The following is a 14,307-nucleotide window of genomic DNA, read 5'->3' as shown; positions in this document are numbered from 1 at the left end:
TCAAATGTCGTCTAAAGTTATATTTTGTATGACATCCCCGATCCTCTGTCATCAACTAAAAACAATGTTTATTTGTTTCTTCATTTCAAGGATAATACAGTGTATTTTTTTTTTATTTTTAGCACTGTGTTGATATTTTTTAAGAACTGTGTTGGTTTCATTTATAAACACTGAGTTGGTTTTATTTTTAGTTGGTTTTATTTTTGGCACTTCTTCTGAAAATCCAAAATTCTTACATTTATTTAACAAACTATACCCAGACTGTGAGGTATGTATATATATGTAAGGATTTCTAAAATTTTATTTGTGATTTGAACAATTAATTAAATATCTTAAATACTTCAACAAAATAAGGCATGAAAATTAATCTATAAAAGTCAAGGATCATGGTGTTTAGAGTGGAGGTATAACAAAAATTACAGAGAAATGGTTTTTTGATGGAAAAGAAATTGAAATTGTACTATTTTACAAATACCTAGGATTATATTTTACAAGTAAAATGTCATGAGAACTGACAAAGAGTTTCTGTGTGTGTCAGCGGAAAAAAGCATCGTTTATTGTGAAGATATACAATGCATCATATAAACAAATTAAATCTTTTGCATTATTGATAGAATGATTGAACTAATTTTGACTTATTGTGCTGAAAAGACTCAAGAAGAATCCACCTGAAATAGTTGTACTAGGAGAACTGGAGAGATATTCTCTTAAGGTACAGTACTTATTAAATTGAAATTTATTGCATATTGGTTAAAGATACTTTGTTTGTCCAAGATAATAGATACCCAAAAAGATGTTACTCATTTTTAATTCAGTTAAACAAAGTCGGTAGAATTAGAGGTAACTGGGCATCAGAAGTGAAGTCAATGTTAAAACGTTATTTAGATATGGTTTCCACTATGTATGGCTTTATCAAGGTGAAGGTGCTAATGTATTATTTTTAAAAGAGTTTGTACAAAGAGTTCAGGATAACTATGCGCAGAAAACGCACTCCTCACTGAGCTCTTATCAGGTAAACAGGTCCAACATACTTGGATCTATATCCAAAGCGGAAAAGCCCAAATTATTTGTAAATATTTACATCCACTGAATATTTTCTCCTTTATTTCTTCAGAAAACCCATTGCGTTAATCACTACATGAACTACATTAGGCATGTCGCCTGTACAGATTTCTTGATCAGTGGCTGTTCCATCAATAAAACGTACAAAGACGTTCGCATCATTAATATAATAATCCTTCTTTAAATGGTTCTTTAAACGGATATAAATATAAACAATGAAATGTCTTTCTTTGTTTGTTATTACTGGTATTAATGGTCGCATGCTATTGCCGAAAAAATTTACATAACCCGCGTGAATCCGCTCACGCGGGTTATGTATTTTTTCTGCAACAGCTACTTCCGTTAATTCCAGTAAAAACAAACAAAGAAAGCATTTTATTGTTTAAATTTAACAACTGGAAAATCAAAAATAGGGTCTACCGTGCAAAATCTGATTTCAAAGATCAAGGCAGCGAAAGCAAAATTTTTATTTCTGAGGACCTTACTCGCTCTTGACGACAAATCATTCAAGCACTATCCAAGGCGCGATACTACAAATATAGACTCATATTGGACCAATGACGGAAGAATATTTGTAAAGGAGACTGAGGACTCGCCCAAAATCTTGATAAATCACCTCAGTGACAGTGCCTGCTTCCTACCAGAAGTTGACCACGTCAGTGATGATGAGGCTTAAAATCAAGTAAAATGTATTAACTGCTATTATCCCCAAATTACTAAAAAATACTTCTAAGAGATTAAAAAAGTAATTAAAACAAACAGGGATATTTTTTTTTTACGAACACTTGCAATACTGAATTTGTATGATTGTATATTTTCTAAATATGTACATTTATAATTTACATATGAACACACATTTATCCTACCTCCCTTCTAACTTCTTTACATGCCCATAATTTGCTCTGGGTTCTAACTGATTTTTTATGCGGTCCCATATTCTTCAACTTTTCTCCATGTCAATACTTCATGTTTCTTTCTACATGTATCTCACTTTTCACCCACTTTATCATTGCGCTATAGCTCCTCTTGACTCTTTGGTTACCCCAGCGTTACGCGGTATGAATGAAGTCGACAATCCTGTCTGCCGTCGCTGCACGAATAACACCCTTCTTCACTACTTTAGATTTGACGTCTTAGATCATGGGTAATGATCTTTTGACATATCATGCGGCGATTGGAAAATACTACTCTGTGTGTCACAAAATAATCACCCGGAGAAAAATATTTTTATTTTAAAAATCGGCAAACTGACAAAAGAAATATTGCTCTTCTTATTTTAAAAGGTTGTAAACTTAATCAAGAAAAATATACTGACCATTCATTATACTTATGACTCTGCTTTTGTTATGTAATGATATTGCGGGAAAACCTTGGTCCAGAGCTAAACGTAACTGGTTTGTCCATCTTTCATCTAAACTGTAGGAGTATACGACTGTCACACAAATTAGACAAGATAACTAATTACATTGATTTGAACGATATTTTGTGTTTTACCGAGACTCATTTGTGGACTCCTAGGTCTCCCTAGACTATTTGCAGATGACACGTCTGTGTCAAACACCTCCAAAAACTTACAGGACTTGGATTAACTAATCATGATTTAGGAAAAATTAATAAATGGTCAAAAACTGGCTTGTAAAATTTAATCCTGATAAGACAGAAATATCAATATTTGGTTGTAAAGAAAATGAAGTATCCAATTTACGTTTTAAGTTTGACAATCAAGAAATAGTCCCATCTTCTAATCACTGTCATCTTGGACCTATGATCTCAAATTCTGGTAAATGGACAAATCACATCGATAACATTATTAAAAAGACTTCAAAAGAAATTGCAGTTCTTGGTAAATTGAAATTATCATTGAATCGAGACTTTTTGACTAAGATGTATATTACATTTATTAGACAAATATTTGAATATGCATAAGAAGTATGGGATACCGGTATTTCTGCAGCTGACTGTGATAGGCTGGAGAAATTACAATGTCACTGGCCTTCCTATTTATGTTCCTCGTAAGTATCTGTACTATGATACAGGATGGAAAACACTTGCCTATAGACGGGAAAAGAGAAAATTATGTTTAATGTATAATATAAATTTTTTAAACATGGTATCGCGCCAGAGTATTTATTAAAACTATTTCCTCCTGATATCTCACAAACTAACCACCATGACTTACGAAATTGCAACAATATTTCTATTCCCCAATGTAAAACAACCTTATTAAAACCAGAAGTCTCTGTCGAGACTGAAGCTCTACTGGTTTGTACTTATAACAAATGAAGACAAAAGTAGCAGTTGGGACTTAAAACTTTACAACAGCAATAAATAAAATAATGATGCTTGATTGAGCTCTTTTTGTGGCAAGATACTACAATAAGACTACAGCTGTAGAAGTAGCTATTAATAAACTTTTAGAGTATTTACAGTTTTAGTAACCATGGCAACATCATTCCTCGAATTCAAAAATCGATAAAAAGAATTGTGTATCTTAGTGTAGTCTACTCGTGTGCCAAGTTATATTAAAATCAGACCAAAACTGTAGGAGGAGTAGCATTTTGAAAGCATTTCAGAGAAATTTCTATTTTTAGAAACAAAGGCAATACCGTTCATCGAAATCAAAAATCGATACACAGAATTATGTATCTTAGTATAGTCTACTTGGGTGCTAAGTTATAATGAAATCAGACCAAAACTGTAGAAGGAGTAGCATATTGAAAGTATTTCACAAAAATTTCTATTTTTAGTAACTACGGCAACACCGTTCATTGAAATCTAAAATGGATATATAGAATTATGTATCTTAATGTAGTCTACTTGTGTGCCAAGTTATATTGAAATCAGACCAAAACTGTAGGAGGAGTAGCATTTTGAAAGTATTTCACAGAAATTTCTATTTTTAGTAACAAAGGCAACACCGTTCATCGAAATCAAAAATCGATACACAGAATTATGTATCTTAGTGTAGTCTACTTGTGTGCTAAGTTATATTGAAATCAGACCAAAACTGTAGGAGGAGTAGCATTTTGAAAGTATTTCACAGAAATTTCTATTTTTAGTAACAAAGGCAACACCGTTCATCGAAATCAAAAATCGATACACAGAATTGTGTATCTTAGTGTAGTCTACTTGTGTGCCAAGTTATAATGAAATCAGACCAAAACTATAGGAGGAGGAGCGTTTTGAAAGTATTTCACAGAAATTTCTATTTTTACCGTGACAACATTGTTCATTTAAATCACAAACAAATGTACAGAATTATGTATCTTAGTGTAGACTACTTGTGTGCCATGTTGTTGTATTGAAATCAGACCAAAACTGTAGGAGGAGTAGCATTTTGAAAGTATTTCACAGAAATTACTTTTTTTAGTAACCACGGCAACACCGTTCATCGAAATCAAAAATCGATACACAGAAGTATGTATCTTAGTGTAGTCTACTTGTGTGCCAAGTGATATTGAAATCAGACCAAAACTGTAGGAGGAGTAGCATTTTGAAAAAAAATGTTTACAGACAGACAGACAGACGTACAGACGGACGGACGCCGGACGCATTACTATCGCATAAGCTCTTCTGGTCTCTGACCAGTAGAGCTAAAAATCATTCTTTCCATTCACAATATCACTATTGAATACTTTGCCTACAGAGAAAACCTCGATACTGTAAATGCTTTAAGAGAAAAGACTTTTTAAAGGTGAACATCCCCCAAAACATTTTTCTTGTGGTGATAAAAAACAAACTCAATTTTAACAAGAATGAGACACAATGTAAGTATTCTTAAGTCAGATTTATTTAAGGTTAAACTTTCAGATTACACTCTGTTCTTGTGGATATACAATGTATTAATGAAAACACTGAACACTTCTTCTTGTACTGTAAAAATTATGCTGAAATTAGAATTATTATACACTAAACAAAATAACAACGGAGCAATAGACCTTGACACTATCTTATTTGGGGACCCAAATTTGGGTCAACAAAATAATATCAATATTGCTAAAGCTGTACATAAATATATTAAAAAATCAAAAAGATTTTATGAATAACCAGCGTAACCATTTAGTATCTTTTACTACCCCCTTTTTATTTCTTCTCTCCTTGCACTCCCATTCCCTTCCTTTCTTATCTCTCTGCACCCCCTTTCTTCTTCTTTTTATGCGCCCGGATCGATAGATCCAGGGCATATATTGTTTCTGTCCTGTCTGTCTGTTTGTTTGTTTGTTTGTCTCGAACTTGAACCTTCGCCATAACTTTTGAACCATGAAAGATAGAGACTTCATATTTGGTATGCATACTCCACTAGTCAGTTTCTCTCAAATGACACCAAGATCAATGACCTTGTGACCTTGACTGTGACCTATATGCTAAAAATATTTTTTTTTAACTTTGTTGCCGCCGGACGCATAGTGTTTCACAAACACATCTTGATTTTTTAGGTCACCTGAGTCACTCAGGTGACCTATTGCTATCTGTTTTCGTCCGTCGTCGTACGTCGTTCGTCGTCAATCGGTCGTAAACTTTTGAACATTTTCAGCTTCTTCTCTGCAACCACAGAGCCAATTTCAATCAAATTTGGCACCAAGCATTTATAGGTGAAGGGGAATAGAAATTGTGAATTTCATGATCCCTGCCCCCCCCTAAGGCCTGGGGGGTGGGGCCAAAACCACTAAAATTAATGCAATCTTTAAAAATCTTCTTCTTTACTCCTGGACATCAAGCAGTCAAACTGTTTGCATGATTGTAATCAGCATTGAGTCCTCTACCAAAATTTTGAAATTCATGGCCCTGGGGTCAGGGATTCTTGTGCTAGGGCGGGGCTAAATAATATATAGTGAAAATGCATTATTTCTTTATAAATCTTCTTCTCTGCTCCTGGGTATTAAGTAAACTAACTAAGTACATAGTTATGATGAGCAATAGTGCCTCTACCAAAATTGTGAATTTTATGGCCCCAGGGTCAGGGGTTCTGGTGTTAGGGGCGGGGCTCTATTGATTATATAGTGAAAATACATGAATTCTTTGAAAATCTTCTTCTCTGCTCCTAGGTATTAAATGAACTAACTAAGTACATAGTTATGATGAGCAAGAGTGCCTCTACCAAAATTGTGAATTTTATGGCCCCAGGGTCAGGGGTTCTGGTGTTAGGGCGGGGCTCTATTGATTATATAGTGAATATACATGAATTCTTTGAAAATCTTCTTCTCTGCTCCTAGGTATTAAATAAACTAAGTAAGTACATAGTTATAGTTATGATGAGCAAGAGTGCCTCTACCAAAATTGTGAATTTTATGGCCCCAGGGTCAGGGGTTCTGGTGTTAGGGCGGGGCTCTAGGGCGGGGCTCTATTGATTATATAGTGAAAAAACATGAATTCTTTGAAAATCTTCTTCTCTGCTCCTAGGTTTTATATAAACTAACAAAGTTCTTAGTTATGATGAGCAAGAGTGCCTCTACCAAAATTGTGAATTTTATGGCCCCAGGGTAAAGGGTTCTTGTGTTAGGGCGGGGCTGTTTTGATTATATAGTGAAAATACATGAATTCTTTGAAAATCTTCTTCTCTGCACCTAGCTTTTAAATAAACTAACTAAAGTACATAGTTATGATGAGCAAGAGTGCCTCTACCAAAATTGTGAATTTTATGGCCCCAGGGTCAGGGTTAGGGCGGGGCTCTTTGATTATACATGTATAGTGAAAAAACATTAAATCTTTGAATATTTTCTTCTCTGCTCCTGGGTATTAAGCAGATGAACTACCTATATAGTTATGAGCAAGGGCCCTTATCTTCAAGAATTGTGAATTTCAAGGCCCCAGGGTCAGTTGTACCATAGAGGGGGGGGCTGTACTTATACACTGAAAATGAATGAATTGTATGAAATCTGCTCCTTGGTATTAATCAAATATTTTTGAAAAGCAAGGATGCCTTTTCAAAAATTGTGCAATGTTTGGATCTAGGCGTAAGAGTCAAGGGTTCATGTGTGGTAGCGGCACTACTGATTATTGCTGAATATTATTGATTTGTTGAAATGCATTTTTTGTTCCCCTACCCTGCCTATGGGTATTAAGTAACCAAACTAAGCAACTTCTAAGTGTATAGTTATGATGATCAAAATTGTAAATGCTATAGCATCTGGCTTAAAACATGGATCAAATTCAATCACTGGAAAGTTGTTGCATAATGCTCAGGTGACCTATAAGGCCCATGGGCCTCTTGTTTATATTATTGTATATTTGTTGCTTGTGCATCACGTTTATATAATTTTGTTATTTTGTTTGTATTGGAGAGGACACTTTAAGTTGACATAACTTTTGTCCAATCTCATTGATTATGTTTAATAAAATATGTTTAAATCAAATCAAGCTATTATTATTTGTTGTACGTAGCTTTTCTCAGCATAGAAAAGATCATCTCGAACTAAATGTTTGATTGTGAATGTTTTTAAAATTTACTCTAAAAAAGTATAACACTTTTACATGTATCCCAATGTTCTATTCCTCGTCTCCTTAGTTGAAAAAAGTTTTTTTCTTTTTTGTTGGGGGTGGTGGTGACGAGAGTAAAAGAATTAAGAAAATTGTAAAGAACGATGGCGCTTTTGACATTCGGCAGGAATATGGGCGTACTTGAAAATTCAAAACTTTATCGTCGTATCACCTGAATTTTTAATATTTTTAGGTCACCTGAGTCACTCAGGTGACCTATTGCTATCTGTTTTTGTCCGTCGTCGTCCGTCGTTCGTCGTACGTCGTTCGTCGTTCGTCGTCAATCGGTCGTAAACTTTTGAACATTTTCAGCTTCTTCTCTGCAACCACTGAACCAATTTCAACCAAATTTGGCACAAAGCATCTATGGGTAAAGGGGAACAAAAATTGTGAATTTCATGATCCCTGCCCCCCAGGGGCCTGGGGGGTGGGGCGAAAACCACTAAAAATAATGCAATCTTCAAAAATCTTCTTCTTTACTCCTGGACATCAAGCAGTCAAACTGTTTGCATGATTGTAATCAGCATTGAGTCCTTTACCAAAATTGTGAAATTCATGGCCCTGGGGTCAGGGGTTCTTGTACTAGGGCGGGGCTAAATAAGTATATAGTGAAAATGCATTATTTCTTTGAAAATCTTCTTCTCTGCTCCTGGGTATTAAATAAACTAACTAAGTACATAGTTATGATGAGCAAGAGTGCCTCTACCAAAATTGTGAATTTTATGGCCCCAGGGTCAGGGGTTCTGGTGTCAGGGCGGGGCTCTATTGATTATATAGAGGAAATACATTAATTCTTTGAAAATCTTCTTCTTTACTCCTGGGTATTATATAAACTAACTAAGTATATAGTTATGATGAGCAAGAGTGCCTCTACCAAAATTGTGAATTTTATGGCCCCAGGGTCAGGGGTTCTGGTGTTAGGGCGGGGCTCTATTGATTATGTAGTGAAAATACATGAATTCTTTGAAAATCTTCTTCTCTGCTCCTAGATTTTATATAATTTAACTAAGTACATATTTATGATGAGCAAGAGTGCCTCTACCAAAATTGTGAATTTTATGGCCCCAGGGTCAGGGGTTCTGGTGTCAGGGCGGGGCTCTATTGATTATATAGAGGAAATACATTAATTCTTTGAAAATCTTCTTCTTTACTCCTGGGTATTATATAAACTAACTAAGTATATAGTTATGATAAGCAAGAGTGCCTCTACCAAAATTGTGAAATTCATGGCCCCAGGGTCAGGGGTTCTGGTGTTAGGGCGGGGCTCTATTGATTATGTAGTGAAAATACATGAATTCTTTGAAAATCTTCTTCTCTGCTCCTAGATTTTATATAATTTAACTAAGTACATATTTATGATGAGCAAGAGTGCCTCTACCAAAATTGTGAATTTTATGGCCCCAGGGTCAGGGGTTCTGGTTTTAGGGCAGGGCTCTATTGATTATATAGTGAAAATACATGAATTCTTTGAAAATCTTCTTCTCTGCTCCTAGGTTTTATATAATTTAACTAAGTACATAGTTATGATGAGCAAGAGTGCCACTACCAAAATTGTGAATTTTATGGCCCCAGGGTCAGGGGTTCTGGTGTCAGGGTGGGGCTCTATTGATTATATAGAGGAAATACATGAATTCTTTGAAAATCTTCTTCTTTACTCCTGGGTATTAAATAAACTAACTAAGTACATAGTTATGATGAACAAGAGTGCCTCTGCCAAAATTGTGAATTTTATGGCTCCAGGGTCAGGGATTCTCGTGTTAGGGCAGGGCTGTATTGATTCTGATTATACATGTATAGTGAAAAAACATTAAATCTTTGAATATTTTCTTCTTTGCTCCTAGGTTTTAAGCAGATGAATTACCTATATAGTTATGAGCAATCCCTAATCTTCAAGAATTGTAAATTTCAAGGCCCCAGGGTCAGTTGTACCATAGTGGGGGGGGGGGGCTGTACTCGTACTTATGTACTGAAAATGAATGAATTGTTTGAAATGTGCTACTTGGTATTAATCAAATATTTTTGAAAAGCAAGTATGCCTTTCCAAAAATTGTGCAATGTGTTGATCTAGGCCTAAGAGTCAAGGGTTCATGTGTGGTAGCGGCACTACTGATTATTGCTGAATATTACTGATTAGTTGAAATGCATTTTTTGTTCCCCTACCCTGCCTATGGGTATAAAGTATCCAAACTAAGGAACTGCTAAGTGTATAGTTATGATGACCAGATTGTAAATGCTATAGCATCTGGCTTAAAACATGGATCAAATTCAGTCACTGGGAAGTTGTTGAATAATGATCAGGTGACCTATAAGGCCCAGGGGCCTCTTGTTTAATCTATCAGGTAATTCCCGTGAAACGGGAAAGAAAAATGTTCTTCCGAGAGTTTTGATTTGCTAAAAAATTAATACCTTGAAAATTGGCTAGAGCAGACATTTGGTACAAAATGGTACATTTTAAAACACGTTTTTAAAATCTATCAAAAAAATTTATCTCTGAGTCTTTTTTCTATGATATTGAAACGTTATTAGTGTTCATTTTAATTCAAAAATCCAACTGTGTAAATGTGGTGCTTCGCTATCCTTTAAATGTCCACTGTATGTGTAGAAGTGATAGCTCAGTAAGATATGCGCATGAAGTGAAAAGTTTTAGGTTCAAACATGGGGCGTCATTTTTTTATGCTCCCGTAATCGAAAATTCGGTGGATACCAACATATTAATTGACCTTTTGACCTTGGAGTTTGGCATATTTTTAAAAACAATGCTTTGCCATAACTTTTGAAGGGTTTTGACTAGGGCTTGCATTCTTCACTTATTTATCAATGTGACAAGACCTTTTATTGGATACCAAGAACTTTGACCGTTTGACCTTGGAGTTCGACCTACTTTTTAAAAACTTCAACCTTGGCCATAACTTTTGAACGGTTAGGGCTATGATAGAATGATAGAATGTTCTATTGTTAGAATGAGAAATGTCCAGTTTAACGATAGCATTCCTCCCGTATATTCACAATGCTGGGCGATAACCCGAACTCAGTGCATTTACTAAGAACAACTCAGAGAGTTGGTGGCGTCTCCATACGTGTGAAAAATTCTGGAGAGGGACGTTAAACAACATACAAAAAATGCATCAACAAGCAATTTTACCCAGAATGCACTGCAAAAAATTTAAGCCAATGAAAAAACCTGGGTTGATTTCAAATTTTATTAAATAAATCCAAATTGACAATTTCACCGTGATCGTATAGGTTTAGAAGTTTTCGATTCTGAAATTTGATCAGAACAGATCAATACACTTTTGTATATAAATGTTCTGAGGATGCATCCAAAAACAGAAAGAGTTAAAAGCTGAACTATCCAAAATAAATAAAAGTCCGAAAAATGATTCCCAAAATAGAATAAGATGCGAATGGAATAATGAGAGAGAAATTTGATAATTTGAGAATAAGAACGGGAATAAGAACGGGAATGCTCTTTTCTGACCAAAACAGGATATTTTGTCCTCAGTGGTTATTCATGGTCCCGGATATAAAACTGCATTTCATTGGTTGTCCCACCATTACTTACCATCTCCGCTTTGTCCGTAGATCTGTCCGTTGACCTATGAAACCCAACATGGCACCACCCTCAAATGCAGGTAAACACTCATTACTAATATCTTTGGGCTCAGTCCCCATCTCTACACCAAAGGAGCTCTAACCCTAAGCTCTTTTACTTATTTAATTCAAAGTTCCCGATTTTATTGCTCTTGGTCAAAAATCTTGGTAATACCTTTGCATTTCCGTTCAAATTTTATTACTTACTATCGATGGTTTTGATTGGTCTATTCGGATCAATTTCATTACAATGTGATTTACCAAATGATATTGCATTGGAACAAACAACAACAAAATTCAATTTGTTTTAACAAGATAATTATAGTTATCAAAATTAAATTCCTTTTTCCAATTATAAAGTCAACGAATTTGAGACATCAATAATATACATTCTGATTTAATAAACCTTTATATCATTTTACTTTCACCACTAATAACTAAAAATGGTAATGATATTCATATTGTCTAAGTTTAAAATGTTCAAATAATACATGTATGTCTGTGCTAAACCCTATAGATTTACAAAAATTACCATCTAGAACTTTGCCAGTGAACTATTTTCATTTCATTTCAGAACTTAGTCCAGGAATAACAGTTTTGAGAGGTTTACTGCTGCAAATTGTTTACCATAATGGGAGAGTCAAAATGTACATCAAGTGCTGATGTAAGTGTCATTAATTTAAATTAATGAAATCATCAATTTAAAATGTTTGCGTTGAAAAAGTTTTAATATAAAGACCGTATATCAGTTTTTCCCGCGTCATGTTTTAGCTCTAGAAGAGCTTATGTAATAGACAGTAAGGTGTCCGTAGTCCGTCCATATGTCTGTCTAACGCGCGTTACTCAATTTGTTTGCAGACACTGTTGCAGTTATGAGACTATATCTCAAAGAACAATGATTCATTAATTGCTTTATTAAAATAAGGTTGGAACGTAGCCAATATAATTAGCTTGTCAATAAGTAAACAAACAATAAAGCTAATACCTTTTATCGTGCGCTTGTCCTCCGATCGCGGTATTTCTACCCCCTACTATATAAGCGTAGAGAGATAACTGATCATTACTCCGAACTCTGTTTCAAGAAGAAAACCTTGTATTAAATTTACGCTGATTTATTTCCCGCGATTCAGAACTCACCAGTCACCACAAACAAAGCAGAAATTAGATACACGACGAAAAAAGGACTTACCTCAAAAAATTGTAATAATCTCTTGTGACAGAAAAATGATCTTTAAAAGGTCTTTTGCCTTTTTGTTTTTACATATATGTGCTTACTTTTATTTTGCAAAATACAGGAATAACTTATTTCATTCTCCAGGTTCCAAAATATGGCCGACTTGTCCAGTCGTTAGAAGAGTTTTACAAAATCGCCGAAGATGTAGCACACTTTGCTGTCAAAAGGTCCCTTGGATATTTTCATCATTATATTGTAGCTGGTTGGCATGATGTAAAGAACAACATTTTTGAGTATTACCTCTGTTTTAAGAATTTCTTTACTGGACCCGGACAGGTTGCAAAAAATAATATCTCCGAAAAAGAAATTGAGGAGGCTATAGCCGAGGAAAATTTGTACGTCATTGAAGCTCCAAATTATCCTAAAAATGAAGATGAAAAGAAACAAGCGATGGAGCGATGTTGGGCAAGACTTGGAGAAAAAGCTTACACATTGGCCAGCAATAACTGTGAACATCTCGTCAACTACATTATGACTGGGTCTCCTCAGTCAGAACAGATTATGAATGCCGGCTTTTGGACAATGGTTCTTGTTGATTCTTTCGACTATGTAATTTGTTATGGAAAAAGAAATTTGGTGAAGTTAGGCTCGTGTCTTTTGGCTGTGAAACCGGCTCCTGCGTTTGTCAAAATCGTAGTAAATGAAGTTGTGAACGTTGCTATAGAATTATCGTCCAGTCCTGTATCTAATGGAGCAAATTTAGCTGGTAGATGTGCCACCAATCTTTGCAAAGCAGCTTGCAAAACTTTGCAAAAAACTAAATCGCAGCTTCTGGCATCAAAAGAATGTGCCAACGTTGCCAAGGCGGCCAGCAAAGAGGCGCTGAGAAAAACTGCTGGCACAACTTTCATCATCACAGGACTTATAGAGGGAGTTATTGCCGCGTATGAAATTCGTAAACTACGCAAACGAAAGAAAAATGGCTTTCTTTCCAAGAGAGATTTTCATCGAGAGGTGACCAAGAGCGTTTCTGGTGCTGTTTCAGCAACCGCTGGTACCGTTGCTGGTGGAGTAATCGGACAGGCGATTTGTCCAATACCATTTGTAGGATTCGTTATTGGATCCGCCTTGGGTAATTATTTCGGGCGTTGGATCGGATCCGCCGCTTCTGGACAAGTCTTTGACATTATTACGTAACATTTTTTAAAGCTGGTCTACTCTCTTTCGACACCATTTTCAAACTCTAGAGTGATTTGAGTAAATGCGGGCATGAGCCCATATACATCTTGTAAAACTCGATTAATTTAAACCATGTCTCCATCAGATCTTTTTAGTTGTGAATATTACTTTCTTTTGCATGAGTAAATCCAGAATGGCTTGTTTGTATGAAAATTGGAAACTGTGCATTTTTTGAATATATATATACATGTACAGGTAAAAAGAAATAACCCAATACAGGTTAATTTTGAATACTTTTCTATTTTGTGATTAAGCAATTACCCAATAAAACTAACTGTTTAATTTTTGAAGCAGTCCAGCTGGACATCAAGTCTTCAAAATCATTTTCATATTATTTCATATTTAAGGTTCATTGATACTCTGATAAGAGAGATAACTCTTAATGGCATCACAGGATGAAAAGCCAGGTTTCCCAAATTGGGAAACCGGATGGAAACATATGGGAATCGTGACATCAGTAGTTTCCATATAGTTTCCATTTTATGGAAACCACATAGTGGTTTCCACATAGATTCCCGACATGGAAACAATCAACCTGTGGTTTCCCGTAAGTTTCCCAAGATAGGAAACCATGGAAACATGCCCCGGTGGTTTCCATGTAGATTCCCGACATGGAAACAACCAATCTGTGGTTTCCCGTAAGTTTCTCAGGACAGGAAACCATGGAAACATGCCTCAGTGGTTTCCATGTAGATTCCCGACATAGAAGCCACCAACGTGTAGTTTCCCCCATGTTTCCCACGTAGAGAAACTTTGAAAGTATA

General features: G+C 35.3%; 1 protein-coding gene across 1 annotated transcript; it reads left to right on the top strand.

Moving 5' to 3' along the window:
* Positions 1-210: 210 nt before the first annotated feature.
* Positions 211-13,530, top strand: LOC134263458 (uncharacterized). Its single transcript, XM_062745811.1, has 4 exons — positions 211-268; positions 615-712; positions 11,705-11,794; positions 12,449-13,530. The coding sequence occupies exons 3-4, from the start codon at positions 11,762-11,764 to the stop codon at positions 13,499-13,501; spliced, it is 1,086 nt and encodes a 361-aa protein (XP_062601795.1). The 5' UTR covers positions 211-268; positions 615-712; positions 11,705-11,761; the 3' UTR covers positions 13,502-13,530.
* The last annotated feature ends 777 nt before the right edge of the window (positions 13,531-14,307 follow it).

Source organism: Saccostrea cucullata, unplaced genomic scaffold (assembly GCF_032062105.1).
Source record: "Saccostrea cucullata isolate Sc308-1 unplaced genomic scaffold, CSIRO_AGI_Scuc_v1 ctg11248, whole genome shotgun sequence".
In the NCBI taxonomy this organism is placed as follows: domain Eukaryota; kingdom Metazoa; phylum Mollusca; class Bivalvia; order Ostreida; family Ostreidae; genus Saccostrea; species Saccostrea cuccullata.
The sequence above is the reverse complement of the archived record's forward strand: the minus strand, read 5'-3'. Positions and strand labels throughout refer to the sequence as shown.